General features: G+C 45.5%; 1 protein-coding gene across 1 annotated transcript in view; it reads right to left on the reverse strand.

The window, feature by feature from the left end:
• ARHGAP25 (Rho GTPase activating protein 25) overlaps positions 1–20,045 on the reverse strand; it is a 181,953-nt gene that overhangs the window by 18,368 nt on the left and 143,540 nt on the right. Inside the window, 4 exon segments of the mRNA XM_068274810.1 lie at positions 319–440; positions 7,732–7,805; positions 9,016–9,148; positions 15,641–15,848. Coding sequence (XP_068130911.1) covers positions 319–440; positions 7,732–7,805; positions 9,016–9,148; positions 15,641–15,848 — 537 coding nt within the window.

A 20,045-nucleotide genomic window follows, 5' to 3' on the forward strand; every position in this document is an offset into this window, starting at 1 on the left:
ACCTTTTCTTATTTTATGTATCGGCTGTGTGTATGAACATTTTGACATCCTCTGATTCAGTCTTTAGCACTTTATCACTGATAACAAGAGATAATCCATTCTCCTAGGAAAAATTCTCCTGTATGGACCAATCACAGAGAAGCACACGTATCAGATGATAAGTTTGTACTGTACTTCTCTTATTGGCTGGTCACCTAGAGATGATGCAGATATGATGAGATATGATTGTAACCAGTCAGTCAGAAGTAAAAGGTTCCGTATAGGTCCCATGTTCTTATTTTAGCATCAGAATATTACTGAACATTAAGCTCTCATTACCTCTCATTAGGGCCACTGGGTCCTCTGTCTTTGGCCGGAGAAGATTGACACCAATCACCATGGCAAGGTTTTCCACACTCATCTTATTTACACTTGAGTTTTTCTGTACCTTATTGAAAAATCTGTAATAACAGAATGAATGAGTACAGATATGGAAATTCCAATATACAGAGATGAGTCAACAATCAGATTACTATAACAATGAAAACTAAATATTAGAGGTATAGATGGAGATAAATGTACTGTGTGCAGTGGCGTAGCTACAAACCTCTGGGCCCCGATGGGGAATCTGGATGTGCCCCCCCCCCCCCACACACACACACGGCAACAACAGCCCCCCTCCCCCGGCAACACCCGACGCACACACATATCCAAATCCCTATAGCCAGCTATAGGTCCCCCCAGTATAGGTAGCCAGGCATAGGTAAGCCAGTATGGTTGCCCCCGGTATAGGTTAGCCAGGTAGGTGCCTCCAGCATAGGTAGCCAGTATAGTTGCCCCCAGTATAGGTTAGATAGGCAGGCGCCGCCGGTATAGGTTAGATAGATAGGTGCCCCCAGTACAGGTTAGCTAGGTGGGTGCCTCTAATATAGGTAGCCAGAATAGTTGCCCCCAGCATAGGTTAGATAGGTAGGTGCCCCCAGTATAGGTTAGTTAGGTAGGTGCCTCCAATATAGGTAGCCAGTATAGTTGCCACCTGTATAGGCTAGCTAGGTGCCCCGAATACAGGTTAGACAAGTAAGTGCCCCCAGGTTAGATAGGTAGGTGCCCCCCAGTATAGGTTAGATTAGGTAGCTGCCCCCCAGTATAGGTTAGATGAGGTAGGTGCCCCCCAGTATATGTTAGGTAGCTGCCCCCCAGGATAAATTAGGTAGCTTTCCCCCAGGATAGGTTAGATTAGGTAGCTGCCCCCAGGATAGGTTAGAGTAGGTAGCTGCCCCCCGGGATAGGTTAGAGTAGGTAGCTGCCCCCCAGGATAGGTTAGAGTAGGTAGCTGCCCCCCAGGATAGGTTAGAGTAGGTAGCTGCCCCCCAGGATAGATTAGGTAGCTGCCCCCCAGGATAGATTAGGTAGCTGCCCCCGAGTATAGGTTAGATGAGGTAGGTGCCCCCCAGTATATGTTAGGTAGCTTTCCCCCAGGATAGGTTAGATTAGGTAGCTGCCCCCAGGATAGGTTAGAGTAGGTAGCTGCCCCCCAAAATAGGTTAGAGTAGGTAGCTGCCCCCCGGGATAGGTTAGAGTAGGTAGCTGCCCCCCAGGATAGGTTAGAGTAGGTAGCTGCCCCCCAGGATAGATTAGGTAGCTGCCCCCCAGGATAGATTAGGTAGCTGCCCCCCAGGATAGGTTAGATTAGGTAGCTGCCCCCCAGGATAGGTTAGATTAGGTAGCTGCCCCCCAGGAAAGGTTAGATTAGGTAGCTGCCCCCCCCAGGATAGGTTAGGTAGGTAGCTGCCCCCCCAGGATTGGTTAGGTGGGTAGCTGCCCCCCAGGATAGGTTAGGTAGGTAGCTGCCCCCCCCCCAGGATAGATTAGGTAGGTAGCTGCCCCCCAGGATAGGTTAGGTAGGTAGCTGCCCCCCAGGATAGGTTAGGTAGGTAGCTGCCCCCCCAGGATAGGTTAGGTAGGTAGCTGCCCCCCCCAGGATAGGTTAGGTAGGTAGCTGCCCCCCCAGGATAGGTTAGGTAGGTAGCTGCCCCCCAGCAGGATAGATTAGGTAGCTGCCCCCCCCAGGATAGGTTAGGTAGGTAGCTGCCCCCCCCAGGATAGGTTAGGTAGGTAGCTGCCCCCCCCCCAGGATAGGTTAGGTAGGTAGCTGCCCCCCCAGGATAGATTAGATTAGGTAGCTGCCCCCCAGGATAGGTTAGATTAGGTAGCTGCCCCCCCAGGATAGGTTAGGTGGGTAGCTGCCCCCCAGGATTAGGTAGGTAGGTGCCCCCCCCCATAATGAAGGGGGGAGCCGCAGCTGCGGGGAGGGCAGCCCGACCTCTCCCTCCCTTCCTCTCCCCGGGGCCCCCCCCCCCCCTTCAAATGCAGAGTGCGCGGCGCACGGAAGCGCTGTAGCAGGCAGAACTCACCTCCGTCCCTGCGCCGCTGATCTCTCCTCCCGCTGTATAGATGTTGTTACACACTGCTTCCTGTTTAGCCGGAAGCAGTGTGTAACAGCATCTATACAGCGGGAGGAGATCAGCGGCGCTTGGAACGCAGGGACGGAGGTAAGTTCTGCCTATAGCGCTTCCGTGCGCCGCGCACTCTGCATCTGAAGGGGGGGCCCGGGGAGAGGAAGGGAGGGAGAGGTTGGGCTGCCCTCGCCGCGGCTCCGGCTCCCCCCTCCCAATAGTGCGCACGGGCACTACAAAAAGACATGGCCCCCCCCCCGGGCCCCTCCCCCACCTCTTCAGGAGCCGGGCCCGGTCGCCGTGGCGACCGTTGCGACCACAGGCCCTACGCCCCTGACTGTGTGTACATAGGTGGTGATATAGTACAAAATAATAAATATTAAAGACACTTCAGGCATATAATTTTTGACAAGTGCTATGTCTTGGGGTGGAGGTGTTTTGTTTTGTTTTTTTGTGAACCAAAAAGTAAGGTTTTTTTTTTTTTTTAGCTTTTTTTTTGTTTTTTTGTTTGTTTTTTTTGTTAATTTTTGTTTGTTTGTTTTGTTTTTACGTTTTTTAAAATATCCTTAAAAAATGATGATTAAGTGATTAGTTCATACAGTATTTATGTTAACTGGCAGTAAATGTTCCAGGAGGTGAAGGGTGATGCCCTGTTTCCTACTGTGAATATCTATGATTTTCTACTGTGAATACTTATGCCTAATCTCTTCTCCAGTACACTAAAGAATTATCATTGCTGAGGCCTGAGCCCTTTTTTAATTCACTTTTTCTCCTTAGTTTTCCTGTAGGAGATCATTTTTCATCTTCTGTTTAAAGAGGAGCTGTAACGTCAAAACGTCCCCTGGGGGGTACTCACCTCGGGTGGGGGAAGCCTCCGGATCCTAATGAAGCTTCCCATGCCGTCCTCCGTCCCTCAGGGGTCTCGCTGCAGTCCTCCGTACAGCGGCGACGTAAATATTTACCTTCCCGGCTCCTGCGCAGGCGCTCTGGTGGCTGTCGGCTCCGAAGTAGGCGGAAATACCCGATCGCCGTCGGGTCTGCTCTACTGTGCAGGCACAAGTCTCCGGCGCCTTCGCAGTAGAGCGGACCCGACGGAGATCGGGTATTTCCGTCTATTTCCGAGCCGAAAGCAGCCACAGCGCCCCCGCTGGAGCCTGCAAAGGTAAATATCGATTTGACAGTCGGGTCTGTCGCCGGCTGTTCGGAGGGCTGCAGCGAGACCTCCGTGGGACAGAGGACGGCGTGGGAAGCCTCATTAGGATCTGGAGGCTTCCCCCACCCGAGGTGAGTACCCCCCAGGGAATGTTTCTGATGTTACAGAGTCTCTTTAAATATTTTCTTGCTTGCTGGTGGCTTAAAAGGCATTTTATCACCGACCTTTATGTAAAACCAACTGACCGCAATTCCTTCGATCTGTGAGAGAACATATTCCCTGAGGACAATTTGCTAGAAGAATTATTTCAGATTCTACTATGCGTGACCAACGACTTCAGGAGACTGTCTCTCGATTCAAACAACGAGGTTACACCGACTAAACTTTTAGGGAACGGGACAATACACCTAGGCGTCAACAGGGCCTTAGACTCCCCTTTGTTTCCACCTATAATGCCTGCAGCGCTTAGCTGGGGTCCATTATACGGAAACATTGGGGCCTCTTACACCAATCCTTCCCACAAGTACATGAACTCAGATATCCCCCACTCTTGTCCTTCAAAAGACCCCTACGATTAGGGATAAATTGGGGCGAGATAAATATGGGACGACTACTGCAACTGCTGATTCGGCGAGTAAATTTATCCATGTTTAAGTTGCCATGCTTGTAGCCATATTGTAAAGGGTGATAGTTTTAATCATCCATCCTTGGGAACTGAATTTAAGATTCGTGGACGCTACTCTTGCGACTCAACGTACGTCGTGTATCTTATTAAATGCCTTTGTGGCTTAAGGCCCATACACACGTCGGCATGACGACACAACCTTTACGCGTGCGTCTTTCATCGCACAAGAGTGCAATCCGCAATCAGAATCAGGAACAAGCAGTGTCATCCCATTTTGTCGAGTCCAGACATTCAGTTTCACAACTCAGGATACAAGTTATAGATTGTGTACTGTAGCAGGATGGCTAACAGAGAGCCTGGAAAAGTCCTGTCAGGAGTTTATATATCACCCAGACTTCTAACCTTTGCATACAGGGAGCTGTGATCCACTCCAGGAATCCAACGGATTCATTAATTAGTATTCAGGAGGTGGATTATGTTAAATAGCTAAGCCCTGCTCTCATTGTTTGCTCTGTAACCTGGGGAGCAGACAGGTTGGTCTGGCTGGAGCTAAAAGGTTGGTTTAAAAACTGTCATTTGTTGCAGTGTGACTAACAAAGCATAAGGCTTGTTCAGTCTATAGTTAGATCTGTATATATTGTATAGTTAGAGCCAAGACACGGCTAGGGTTTTGTTTTTGAATTTACTTTGTTTTGAAGCACCTGTTTATGCACCTGTGTATATAGCTGTAAATAAACACACCACTGTTTGAAGGCAAAGCCACTGGACTGGTCTCTATACCTGAAAAGGTTGCTCACCCCAGGGAGCTTAGTACCCGGTACATATTCCCCCTCTCACAGTACCTAGAACATTACGAGGTGGAGATAGATTGAAAGCACTTTTAAAATGCGAAGAAGGATGGATTAGACGTTTAGGAACTTTAGATAGAGGAGATTTAAAGGGACTACGAGCAGTGCAGAAACTATGGAAAGATGCATATCATTTTAAAGCTCTCTTTCTCCTTTTTCCAATGATATATAAACCGCCGCCCTACGCCTTTTAGTTTTTGCTATTTTTGAGATCAAAATTGCCGCGGCCGCGACTTCGAGCACAAAAATAGAGAAAACTAAAAGGCGTAGGACGATGATTTAGGGGTCATCAGAAAGAGGAGAAAGAGAGCTTTAAAATGATATCCATCTTTCCATAGTTACATTGTATTACACAGGGCGACTTTTTCCTGCTGAATGGAGCTGCTGACTTTGAGAAAAAGTTGCCCTGTGTAATACAATATAACTATGGAAAGATGGATATCATTTTAAAGATCTCTTTCTCCTCTTTCTGACGACCCCTAAATGGTCGCCCTACGCCTTTTAGTTTCCTCTATTTTTGCGATCGAAGTCGCGGCCGCGTCAATTTCGATCGCGAAAATAGCGAAAACTAAAAGGCGTAGGGCGGTGGTTTATATATCATTGGAAAGAGGAGAAAGAGAGCTTTAAAATGATATGCATCTTTCCATAGTTTTTGCACTGCTCGGAGTCCCTTTGAATAGAGAGTATGACTTGTCTTTTTGCATTTGATCAGGGTCAGGTCTGTGTGGTTATTGGGGTTAGTGGATATTAGGTAGAGGTATTTTCCGCACTTTTGGAAATGATTTATAGGACGTATCTAATGTTTTTACATAGAGATTACATTTTTCCTTAAGATTATTTCCCTATTTTTCTATGTTTTTGATGTTGCTCTGTATTTGTATTCAAGAGGCGTGACCAATTTTGAGCATATCAATACTTTGACTTCTTTACGTCTTTTTGCGTACAATTTTACGGTTTTCCGCATTCAAATCCATGCATCATGTCTGTTTAAATTCTTTTGCGTATTTTTTTTTTACGCTATTCCCGCGGTTTTTTTGTGTTTTTGATTGTTAGTATGAATGCATACGTTTTTACGTGTTGCTCACATGTTTTTACACTTTGGATTATTTTTACACGATTATTATCTTCGCGTCACGTGACGTTTATACGCTCATACAGCAGTTTGCCATCAGGTCCGTTTTCCTTGTTGGGCGTGGATTTGCAGCCGTTTTTTGCTGTGGGAGTGTTTTTGACAGTGATGTCATTTGTGGGATGTACTTCCTGTGTACTGAAGTTCCCCATCAGGTCCTCCTGTCTCTGATTTGCCCTGATTGGTTGCTCCTCAAGAATGTTTGTTGATTGGTTGACATTTGAATCTGTAGCCATATAAAAGGAAGTGTGTAAGCACTGTTTGTCAGAATGAGCTTGCAACTTGAAGAATAAGCATGCCGCTTCGAAACAGCGGGCTGCAGTTGCCCTCAGCCTATTCTTAATATGTGATTTTATTGCATAAATAAAAGAGCTACTTTTCACTTAAAGAGAGTCTGAAGCGAGAATAGATCTTGCTTCAGACCTCATAGCTAGCAGGGGCATGCGTGCCCCTGCTAAAACGCCGCTATAGCGCGGCTTAACGGGGGTCCCTGTCCCCCCAAACCCCCTCCGAGCAGCGGGGGAGCGCTTCCTGGTTGGGGCAGGGCTAACCGCCGCAGCCCTGCCCCATGCGCGTCTGTCAGACGCGTACCTCCACCTCTCCCCCGCCCCTCTCAGTCTTCCTTCACTGAGAGGGGCGGGGGAGAGGCGGCGATGCGCGTCTGATAGACGCGACTGGAGGCAGGGCTGCAGCCGTTAGCCCTGCCTCCAGGAAGATCAGCTCCAGCGACCTTTTTCCGACCCAGGTTTGCGGGGGGTGGGTTGGGGGTGAAGGGACCCCCGTTAAGCCGCGGGATAGCGGCGTTTTAGCAGGGGCACACGTGCCCCTGCTATATATAAGACCTGAAGCGAGATTTAGTCTCGCTTCAGTGTCTCTTTAAGCGGTGCTGCTGATATATGGTTTTTGCTATTTTTGAACTCGGTGGGCAATGAGTTCTAATTAGCTATAGCATGCTGGTCTCCATTTCTGAGTGCTGGGTCCAATATTTTTGCATTAGTAAGGTGTGAAAATATATCCTAGGAGAAAACTCAGGAGAAAAAGTGAAATTGAATAAGGGCCCTAGGGCCACATGCAATTCTCTTTTTTGCTTAAGTTTTCTCTTTTATCTTATGTTTAAAATAACTTTTTTTTAGCACTCTGTAATTAAAAGAGTACTAAAGGGTACGTGAAAAGTACTGTCAAAATTATTCTGAGCATCTTCTTGCTTGCTAGTGGCTTAAAAGGCATTTTATTGATAAGGTGTGAAGGAAGGTGACGGGCACGTGGTCAAGCCAGGTGCGCAGATGGGTCACACATGCGCAGTTGCACACTTCTCGCAAATTCGCCAGGCTAATATGGCCACCAGCAGGACCACGGTGGGAGCCCAGAGGATAGCAAGGGACCTCACAGGCTACAGGGGGCTAGAGGAAGCCCCAGGTAAGTGTATATTTTCATTTCCAGGGTCTGTTCAGGGTCCCTTTAAATATATAAGATGACACCAGCACAGAGTAATGATAAAATGGGGTGAACAATCAATGACACGATCATAAATAAAACATTACCTGCATATAAAACTAAGAAGGTTGTAATTGTCTCTAGGAAGAAGTAGTATTTGCTTTTGAAGTTCTTCATGACCCTGCAGAAAAAACAAATACAAACACATGACTTATTGATAGCACTCTGATGGTATAATTTCTGAAGTAAAAGCATATGGAGGATGGCGTGTTTATTTCATTTTTAAAAAATACCAACTGCCGGTCATGTTCATTTGACTAGTAAAAATAAAAAATAGAACAGCAATTCTGAGAGCGGCTGAAATGGTAATTTAAATACATGTCAAATCCCTCACCATACATAAAATGTTGCATATATATTAAAGTAACTCCTGAAATATGAAACCAACATTATCATGGGAACCCACAAATTCAAGAGCATCAAGGAAAGTCTTTCTGGTTACAACTAGCAAAACCACAACAGTCACACAATAAAACGATCCAAAATTGCTGCAACTCAATAAAAGCAATCACTTGTTTTTTGTTTTTATATTTGAGAAATCTGAGTATATATATATTGTCATAGATTTCTCTAACCAATTTTCATACAAATTAAATGATGATTGTCTATTTCTTGATTCAGAGTGTTTTCAATTATTTTTTCACATAATTGAGGAAGATTCATTTTATTCATCTCATTCATATCATGGGTGGTCGCTACTTCCATGGTAGTGAAGTATCGCGGTCGCGCTACGTCACTAGCGTGTGGCATTCACAAGCAACGGCCGTTACTAAGGAGCACATGCTACGTTGCTAGTAACGCGTGTAGCGTGCGTGCGCAAGATTTAAGTCGCGCTAAAGTATTTAACTTGTGCTGTGGCAGATAAGATTAATCAAGCCCATTCTTACCAACAACACGAACCCACTGTCTCCTGGGTATCATGAGAATTTCCTTTCATCCATCTTCAAATAAAGACTGCCTTTCTATATTATAAAATTCATTTTTTTCCTGATTTCATTCCAATAAAATGGTGCAGTGCCATTGTCTCCAATCTTCTTGGTTGCGGCTTTAACATGCTGACGTGCAGAAAACATCTTTTTTTTCTCAGCACCTGATTGGACATTTGAAATCAGCATAGTGAAGCTTCATTGATCATTTGTTTTAGTAAACTCTTCACCGTTGGTACATCCAGCTGATTCAATAATACAATCTACCAGTGTGTGGCCAGTATGAAACAGCTTCCACTCTTCTGTGTAGAGCAACAAACAAAGGCACCAAGCTGCACCCAAACCAGTGCAGTATTACAGCAAAGATGGCATACAGTGAGCAGATCGTTATCATGTGCCACCTACCTTCTTCTCATCATTGCTCATCGTCATTTCACAAGCAAGGCAATCCTCGTACTGTGAGCAAGGGAAGACCGGTTCTGGTAGTTCTCTCAGGTAAAGTTTGAATAATGATGCCACTGTGTGGACATCTGTGTCACTGCAAGAGAGAGATGGAAAGTGATTAGGAGCCTGATTGGGAGGTGTAATACTTTTGTTTTGATATTCGAGCAGGGCAGCCATCAGGGGGGGTACAAGAGGGACAGTAGTATGGGGCCCAGAAAGGGTCTGGGGCCCAAACAGTGGCAGTGCCACTCGAGCCTCTGCTGGCAATTATTCTACCGTGGCATAACAGAAGTTGTGTGGACATCTCCCTCTTTCCTGGTGCATGATTAGTGAACACTCATCAATGCAAGGGGGAGGGTGTGTTATATAGGCGACAGGCAAGCTACTTTGACTCTACCTTACATACTGTGGTTTCACCCCCACACAATCTGTCTATCCATTCATCTGCAGCTACAATCTACCTATCAGATTGTTATATGGCGTGAGGGGGGCCTTGTAGATTTGCCAAGTATGGGGCCCAGAAAATTTTGATGGCAGCCCTGTATTCGAGTGATACTCTTGGAAAACACAGGAGCTGCAACCAAGATATAAATTGTTTTGTCAGTGTTTGACCACTGTAAAATCTTTTCTCTCCCTAATTTATATTCTGAAATGGTGGTGACATCTTTAGTTCTGTCAGGTTATTATTTAGCAGGGCTGGATTTACAACTCGGAGGCCTGTAGGCACAGGCATTTTGGAGCCCTAAACCCCGCCCCACAGGCCACACCCCCAAGTAAATAGATTCTGCTCTCTAATTCCTGCCTTATGTCACTAACTGTCCTGAGAATGTTACAATCTAATCACTGTCTCATATCATCCTAAAGGTCAGCGGATCGTTCAGAAACAGCCTTATAAGTCCGCCGACAGCGCGTACACACGCACTACTGTCGGCTCAACGTCCGCCCAGCTGGAGGGTCCGGCGGACCCGTCGTTGCCGGCGGTAGTGCGTGCGTACGCACCTTTAGTGACCTGAGACTAAGATAAGGGTGTAAGTGCCTGAGTTTAGTGATATGAGGCAGGGATTAGACTGTAAGCTCCAGAGGTCAGTGATCTAAGGAGGGAGGGCCCACCTCTCCCACATAAGGCGCTGGTAGGTACGTGCCTACAGTGCCTTATGTAAAATCCGGCCCTGTTATTTAGTATTTATATAGCACCGACATCTTCTGCAGAGCTGTACAGAGTATATATTGTCTTGTCACTTAACTGTCCCTCAGAGGGGCTCACAATCTAATCCCTACTGTAGTCATATGTCTATGTATGTATCGTGTAATGTATGTATGCTAGTCTAGGGACAATTTAAGCCAATTAACTTATCTGTATGTTTTTAGGATGTGGGAAGGAACCAGAGTGCCTAGAGGAAACCCACACACACTCTGTGAGAACATACAAACTCTGTATAGATAGCGCCCTGACTGGGAATCGAACCAGGAGCCTGGGGCTGCAGGGAGAGAGCTCTAACCACTGTGCTTATCTCTGTGGAATGTTTTTTTACTGAGAGTTCTCAAGCCAGTAAAGAGTATACCAGTAGAGAGAGTAGTAGTCCATCTACTCATGAGGGATTCTCAGTTTTACCTTTTTACTTTACCAAAGCACTCCATGGACATTATATATACAAAGATGTCAGACAGCTTCCCTACTTGCTTGCACATCAATTAATTTAAGTGCTTTTGAAACTAATGACAACCCTAAGTATATCCCATTTACCATCTGACTAGTCCAAAACCACTCAGATTTGTCAGATTTACAATAGCTCCTTTAACTGACACATTACTGAGGATACACATCAGACGGGCCAGTTTAACTCTAGCCATTGGCACTTTTACTTGTATTGACCTGAAGAAGCGGGATAATTTCACGAAACGTGGTGTCCTTGTGTTTTTGTGCAATAAATTTAAAAAAGTCCCACTGCGTACATATCTTATGTATCCTCAGATAGAGATAAACTAACTTTACCTAATTTTTTTAGGCAATTAGTTGAAACATATTATATTTTTGGGTACCACCACCCAGTAGTTATTGCTTATTACCCTTCCATTGGAAGGTTGGGTTTCGTAATATTTGTCCTCAACACAAAATCATCATCAGAAGACAGACCATTCAAGTCCCAAGGATCCAGGGACCCATACCAGTGGTCCCATGCAACCTGACTTGTGAGTGTAACTGATTATAATACATCTAATCACACTTGTGGTTTGACATACTGCACTCAGGGCCGGTTCAAGTAACAATTGGGCACTAGGGCAAAATTAGCCTGGGGGCCCCCCAACAGACACCCTCGACCAAAAAGCGTCATTAGAGGCCCTTTGTTGCAGCCAAATTTCCTTCCTGGGCCCCTGAGCTGGCTGCTGACCCTCCCCCAATCACCTCCCAACTTAACAGACTCTGCAGAGTCCCTGGGGAGCAACAGTTAAGATGGGGGAGGGACACCTTGGGGGCCCCTACAGGCTCTGGGGCCCTGGGGCAATTGCCCATTTTTTCCTATGGTAGCTCCGGCCCTGATTGCACTACTGGCTCCTGGTCTTCTGCTTTTGTCTTTTTGGTTCCTGGTGCTCTGCCAAGATCATTGGGTTCCCTCTCTCAAGTGTTTCTATACAGTGACCACTTAAGGAGAAACTAAGACGTAGTTCACGCATAAATCTGTACATTTTCGGTCCAGTACTGTCCTGTCAATTTTGCATCAGTTTTCTATTAGTTTTACCTGACTATACTGGAAATGTACACCTTTTATGTGTGAACACACCCATAGAAACACATACAAAGCCTACTGAGAGGATAGGACTGGATACCTTTTTATGTGTGAACCAAGCCTTACAAAGAACTGCCATACAATATGTTACAGTACTGAGCTAAGCAGTGGCATAACTACAATTCATGGGGGCCCCCAGCGAAACTTTGATTGCCCCCCTTCCCCAATGTTCACACCCCTTCCCTCACCTTGTTGTCCTTCACCACCTAGTGGTCCCATCTCACAAGGGTCATTAAACAAGTGTGGCCATCATGATCTTCACACCCATAACATGTGTAGCCACACAAACACGTGATCTGAAGTATAGTGCCCTGTATCGGAGGAAGGGAAGGTTAATACTTGCCCCCCCCCCCCCCCTCCCTGCAATCACAGGTGCTGCTCTCCTCCAGTTGCACCCCTGCTGATGAAATATAAGTATAACGTTCCCCTGATATGAATGTATACAACACCCTCCAGAATCAAACATGAATGTTTTGTGCAGCAGATTAAGAAAATGTATTGTGTCTGAACCATGTGTGGCACTTTTTTGCACCCGAACTGCGCTAAGGGGCCCAAAGTCCAATGAGTACCTTTAGGATTTCAAGGGTCATTTTGAGACATTTGTTTTCAAGACTACTCCTCACGGTTTAGGGCCCCTAAAATGCCAGGGCAGTATAGGAACCCCACAAATGACCCCATTTTAGAAGTATGGTGAGTTCATAGAAGATTTTATTTTTTGTCACAAGTTAGCGGAAATTGATTTTTATAGTTTTTTTTCACAAAGTGTCATTTTCCGCTAACTTGTGACAAAAAATAAAATCTATGAACTCACCATACTCCTAACAGAATACCTTGGGGTGTCTTCTTTCTAAAATGGGGTCATTTGTGGGGTTCCTATACTGCCCTGGCATTTTAGGGGCCCTAAACTGTGAGGAGTAGTCTTGAAACAAAATGTCTCAAAATGACCCTTGAAATCCTAAAGGTACTCATTGGACTTTGGGCCCCTTAGCACAGTTAGGGTGCAAAAAAGTGCCACACATGTGGTATCGCCGTACTCAGGAGAAGTAGTATAATGTGTTTTGGGGTGTATTTGTACACATACCCATGCTGGGTGGGAGAAATCTCTCCTCTTTGCCATATCCCTTCCAGTGGACCAGATACTGCATGGAATTCTGCACCAGGCGAGAATCCAGAATCTTTTCGATCTCATACTCTGGTTGGACATCCACCAACACGGGGGGGGGGGGGGGGGGAGTCCACCTGTACAGCTGTGTCATTTTAAGTGTCATTTACAGAGATATTTCTCCCACCCAGCATGGGTATGTGTAAAAATACACCCCAAAACACATTATACTACTTCTTCTGAGTTCGTCAATACCACATATGTGGCACTTTTTTGCAGCCTAACTGCGCTAAGGGGCCCAAAGTCCAATGAGAACCTTTAGGCTTTACAGGGGTGCTTACAATTTAGCACCCCCCAAAATGCCAGGACAGTAAACACACCCCACAAATGACCCCATTTTGGAAAGTAGACACTTCAAGGTATTCAGAGAGGGCAATGGTGAGTCCGTGGCAGATTTCATTTTTTTTTTTTGTCACAAGTTAGCAGAAATGGAATTTTTTTTTTTTTTTTGTCACAGTGTCATTTTCCGCTAACTTGTGACAAAAAATAAAATCTTCTATGAACTCACCATGCCTCTCAGTGAATACTTTAGGATGTCTTCTTTCCAAAATGGGGTCATTTGGGGGGTATTTATACTATCCTGGAATTTTAGCAACTCATGAAACATGACAGGTGGTCAGAAAAGTCAGAGATGCTTCAAAATGGGAAAATTCACTTTTTGCACCATAGTTTGCAAATGCTATAACTTTTATCTAAACTAAAAAAAAAACTATTCAGTGTATATTTATTGATCAAAGACATGTAGCACAATGAATTAGGACAAAAATGTATACAGAAATTTTTAGTTTATTTTAAAAATGTCAGCACAGAAAGTTAAAAAAATCATTTTTTTGACAAAATTCATGTCTTTTTTGATGAATATAATAAAAAGTAAAACTCGCAGCAGCAATCAAATAGCACTAAAAGAAAGCTTTATTAGTGACAAGAAAAGGAGGGAAAATTCATTAGGGTGGTAGGTTGTATGAGCAATAAACCGTGAAAGCTGCAGTGGTCTGAATGGAAAAAAAGTGCCTGGTCCTTAAGGGGTAGAAAGACTGTGGTCCTCAAGTGGTTAAGAAGCACAACATGCGTACCATCTTCCCCCTTCCCATCCCCTCTCTGTTTGGGTTACAAGGCTCAGTCCTCAGACCCCTTCTCTTCTCTACTCTCAGCTTTCCTGTACAGATGGATAGTTCTACTGAGAAAAGCTGAGAAGAGATCCAGAAGGATAACAGAGTGAAGATATTTATAATAGCCTAAGGGCCCGTTTCCACTTGTGCGGTGCGAATCGCCGCTGTAAAAATTTGCATGCAGATGCAAATCTCGCATGCAGGTGTATGCGAATTTCCGTGCGAATTCGCATGAAAATTTGCATGAATGATGCTGTATGCAAATTTAACCATGGCAGTGCCGGTGTGCATTTCCATTGATTTCCATGCGAATTCGCATACCAAAGCCGCAGGCGATTTCCCTATTAAATACATTAGCGGCGATTCGCATGCATTCCACTCGCAGGCGAATTCTGCGGCTCTTTTGTGCGTTTTTTTACCGCTGAAAAAAACGCACCTTAACAACAACGCCCATCCACTTGCATTACATGTGCGAATCCGCATGCGTTGGACGCATGCGGATTCGCGATAGTGGAAACAAGCCCTAAAAGAGGTTCTAATCCCCTTCCACATGATGCAAAAGGTAAAATGTCATGTTTTACATTTGCTTTTTAAAATTCTCTCCTCTCTGGGCATCCAGGGTATTGCACTCTCCTTTCTTTCCTCATCTCTCAGGAAGGACCTTCAGAGTTGTGCATTCAGGTACCAACTTCCCCTCCCACCCCCTCTCTGTTGGGGTTCCCCAAGGCTCAATCCTCAGACCCCTTTTCTTCTATAGTGTCATCTCTCCTGTATAGATGGATAACTCTACTCTCAGCTATCCTGTACAGATTGATATCTCTTCCTTCATTTCTCCTGTACAGATATATAACTCTACCCTTAGCTCTCTTGTACAGATGGATAACTACTAGGGATGATCAATGAAATATATGCAAATTTGTATGCAAATGTATGCCGTTTGGAAACAGACCAATGGATTTAAACCCATGTTTAAATTAATTGGTCAATTTTCAAGCTGCATATATTTGCATAAGTATTTGCATAAATTTGCATCAACTCAGAAACATTTGCATACCGGTGGTCATCCCTATTAACTACATTCTTAGTTATTCTGTACAGATGGATAACTAAGATTAGTTTATTAATGCATTTACAAAGGAATCTACAATACAAGCTTAGCTGTCCATTAGATAAACAGATAGGATGGCCATGACCATCCCATAAGCCACTGTGCAGCTTTAGCTCACTGATTTGTAACTTGCCCTCTATCTGAAGAGGGGAGGAGTTTGAACCAGGAGTATCCTGGCAGCCGTAATGCAGTCTAATAAGATATTCACAACAGAATTTTTACTATCATACCTTTTAACACTGGATTGTTTAGGGGGTGGAGAGGAAGTAATTATTTTTCTGGTGGTATTAGCCTTAAGTGCTAAGTAGTTAAATCCATATAAAGAATATGCCAGCGTGCACCACATTTTGAAGCATTTAAATCTATTTCACTACTATTATTATTTTAAATATAGTACTCAATGGCTGTCATTTTAAGGTACCTGCTAAATGATGGTCGCTCTCCTGCATCAAAAGCCTCTTTCAGCTGCTTGACAAGATTATCCTGTCCGGGGAGGCGAAATATCCCTTCTTCATTCAGTCCATTCTCCAGGATAAAGTCTGCACATTTCTCCATTAATATGGGGACCGAGTGTCTGCCATACTTCTTCTCATATGCTATGGTGTCACTAAGACGTTGGCCAAACACCGCTGTAAAGCAAAACAGAAAATTACAGTTATGATTTTACATTGGGAAAAACACACAATCACTGCTAGATCCTGTGGACAGAGTATTTGATGTACATATAGTTTTCTCCTTTAGGCCACCAGAAAGCAAGAAAATACTCAGAACAAATATGGCAGAACGTTTTACCTACTTTTTCAATTGCAGAGTGCCAAAAAGTTATTTTAAACAGAAAATGAAAAATGATCTCCTAGGAGAAAAAGGGAATTGAATAATATGCATAGCCCCAAATGCAATTAACTTTATCTCCTTTGTTTGCTCTAAGTAGTATTTTTACACCTTGTCAATAAAATACCATTTAAAGGGAAGGTTCAGGGACGATTTAAAAAAAAAAATAGAAATCCACATCCACTTACCTGGGGCTTCCTCCAGCCCATGGCAGGCAGGAGGTGCCCCCTGCGCCGCTCCGCAGGCTCCTGGTGGTCTCCGGTGGCGCGCCCGACCTGGCCAGGCCGGTGGCCAGATCGGGCTTCTTGTGCGCTCCAAAATGAGCCTCACGGCGGCGCACTGATGTCATCGGAGGTCCTCCGGGCTGTACTGCACAGGTTCTAAGCCTGCGCAGTACAGCCCGGAGGACGTCCGATGATGTCAGCGCGCCGTCGTGAGGCGCATCATTGATTACAAAACCTTTACAACAAATTATTAGAACTCAAATTGGCTTGGTAAGCTCAATGACCCCTGACCTACATACACAGGTGAATACAATTATGAGAAACAGTATTTAAGGGGATCAGTTGTAAGTTTCCCTCCACTTTTAATTTTATCTGAAGAGTAGCAACATGAGGGTCTCAAAACAACTCTCAAATTACCTGAAGACAAAGATTGTTCACCATCATGGATTAGGGGAAGGATACAGAAAGCTGTCTCAGAGATTTCAGCTGTCTGTTTCCACAGTTAGGAACATATTGAGGAAATGGAAGACCACAGGCTCAGTTCAGGTTAAGGCTCGAAATGGCAGACCAAGAAAAATCCTGGATAAACAGAAACGACGAATGGTGAGAACAGTCACAGTCAATGCACAGACCAGCACCAAAGACCTGCTCATCATCTTGCTGCAGATGGAGTCACTGTGCATAGTTCAACCATTCTGCGCACTTTACACAAGGAAATGCTGTATGCGAGAGTGATGCAGAGGAAGCCTTTTCTCCGCCCACAGCACAAACTGAGCTGGTTGAGGTATGCTAAAGCACATTTGGACATTTGGACAAGCCAGCTTCATTTTAGAATAAGGTGCTGTGGACTGATGAAACTAAAATTGAGTTATTTGGGCATAACAAGGGGAGTTATGCATGGAGGACAAACAACACAGCATTCCAAGAAAAACACCTGCTACCTACAGTAAAATATGGTGGTGGTTCCATCATGCTGTGGGGCTGTGTGGCCAGTGCAGGGACTGGGAATCTTGTCAAAGTTGAGGGACACATGGATTCCACTCAGTATCAGCAGATTCTGGAGACCAATGTCCAGGAATCAGTGAGAAAGCTGAAGCTGCGCCGGGACTGGATCTTTCAACAAGACAATGACCCTAAACACTGCTCAAAATCCACTAAGGCATTCATGCAGAGGAACAAGTACAACATTCTGGGGTGGCCATCTCAGTCCCCAGACCTGAATATAATTGAAATCTGTGGTGTGAGTAAAAGAGCTGTCCATGCTCAGAAGCCATCAAACCTGAATGAACTAGAGATGTTTTGTAAAGAGGAATGGTCCAAAATACCTTCAATCAGAATCCAGATTCTCATTGGAACCTACAGGAAGCGTTTAGAGGCTGTAATTTCTGCAAAAGGAGGATCTACTAAATATTAATTTAATTTTTTGTGGTGCCCAAATTTATGCACCTGACTAATTTTGCTTAAACAATTATGGCACACTTTCTGTAAATCCAATAAACTTCATTTCACTCCTCAAATATCACTGTGTATCAGCGCTGTCCAACTGGCGGCCCGCGGGCCGCATCCGGCCCGCCGGGCCTCCTGCTGCGGGCCGCTCTGATCCCCAAGATGCAGGCATGGCTTGCGCTATGGGTGCCATGCCTGCTCCCTCGTATAGTGGCCTTCTCCTGTGTCCCCGGTGCCGCTGCTTCACAGCTCAGACCTCACAGATCGCGGCGACTGAAGCAAGGAGAGTGTGCACGGTACCCGCATACACGGAGTACGTCACATGCGGAAGTGACATCATTAGTCACTTCCGCATGTGAAGTTCCTCCGCGTGGGGGCTATGCGCGCTCTCCTTGCTTCAGTCGCCACGATCTGTGAGGTCTTAGCTGTGAGGCAGCGGCAGCCCAGCGGGGATACAGGAGAAGGCATTGGCGGCCGGGCAGCGCATGGCAGAGGTAACGGGGGTTTGGATGGTTGGAGGCTCTGGACACCTGTCACTATCTAACCTGGGGTTGCCTGTCACTATCTAACTGGGGGGGGGCACCTGTCACTATCTAACCTGGAGGTGCCTGTTACTGTCTAACTGGGGGGGCACCTGTCACTATCTAACTGGAGGGGCACCTGTCACTATCTAACCTGGGGGTGCCCGTCACTGTCTAACTGGGGGGGCGCCTGTCACTATCTAACCTGGGGGTGCCTGTCACTAACAAGGGGGGGGGGGGGGGGCGCCTGTCACTATCTAACTGGGGGGGCACCTGTAACTATCTAACCTGGGGGTGCCTGTCACTGTCTAACTGGAGGGGCGCCTGTCACTATCTAACTGGGAGGGGGGGGCACCTGTCACTATCTAACCTGGGGGGGCACCTGTCACTATCTAACCTGTGGGGGGGCACTTGTCACTATCTAACCTGGGGGTGCCTGTCACTGTCTAACTGGGGGGGGCACCTGTCACTATCTAACTGGGGGGCACCTGTCACTACCTCATCTGGGGGGACACCTGTCACTAACTGGGGAGTCACCTGTCACTACCTCAACTGGGGGGCACCTGTCACTACCTCATCCGGCCACACCACAGCATCACCGCCAGCCCGGCCACAGCATCACCGCAAGGCCTTTCAGCCCACACATCATCCCCAATCCGGTCAAAAACAGTATTGCCAGGCCAGCCAGGCACAGCAGCCGGTAGAGGAGAGTTTAGAAGCCAGGTGAAAGGTGTCTACCATATTAAAGGGGCATTCTGCCTATTTATGTGAAATGCTGTCTATTTATGTGCCTCATGACTGCTGAATTTGTCGTGTTGGGGCCTCATGATTGCTGAATTTGTCTTGTTGGGGGCCTCATGATTTGTTGGGGGCATCACGATTGCTGAATTTGTCTTGTTGGGGGCTCATGATTTGTTGGGGGCATCATGATTGCTACATTTGTCTTGTTGGGGGCATCATGATTGCTGAATGTGTCTTGTTGGGGGCCTCATGATTTGTTGGGGGCCTCATGATTGCTGAATTTGTCTTGTTGGGGGTCACATGATTGCTTACTGCGACACTATGGGAAAAGCTGAATCATCATCATATGAGACAATAGCATTAAACCTACTTTTTTAGCTTTTTAAAACGAAAAATAAAACTGGGAGGTTGTAAAAAAAGAATACATTTTTCAGGAGTAGGATGGATGAAATTGTTTATCTTCACAGTTTATTTTCAACTTGGATTTTCCATAATGTTCATGTATGAGTTAAAACGTTTGTATGTGGTTTAAAGCTATAAAGCTTTGCGATAAAGTGACTTTTGGGTTGCAGTTTGGGCACTAGGCCTTTAAAAGGTTCACCACCACTGTCCTAATCTAATGTCCCACATTGCTAAGTTCATGTAAATTTGTCTCCACCCATGGCCACACCTACATTCTGGTCCATGGCCACACCCATATACGCACAACGGAACCCTCACGGTTTTCGCCGCACTGCGTGCGCCACACAACTTCACCGAAATCTTGAATTGCATTTTGTGGAAAGTGCTGCCAATGTAATTGTCCTTTAATTGCATTTTTTTTTCCGGGAGGGCTCTACCAAGAACCTTCGGCCCTCCACCATGGGGTCTGAAAAAAAAAAATGGCCCTCCATGCCCGTGAAGTTGGACAGCACTGTCCTACATGATATATTTAACTGACATTTTTTATCGTAACAACAAATAATTTATACAGGAAAATCATGCCGACTAAGGTTGCCCAAACTTTCGCATCCCACTGCAAATGCGAAAGTTTGGATGTTTGAATGTTTGTTACTCAATCACA

Source organism: Hyperolius riggenbachi, chromosome 3 (assembly GCF_040937935.1).
Source record: "Hyperolius riggenbachi isolate aHypRig1 chromosome 3, aHypRig1.pri, whole genome shotgun sequence".
NCBI classification, from domain to species: Eukaryota; Metazoa; Chordata; class Amphibia; order Anura; family Hyperoliidae; genus Hyperolius; species Hyperolius riggenbachi.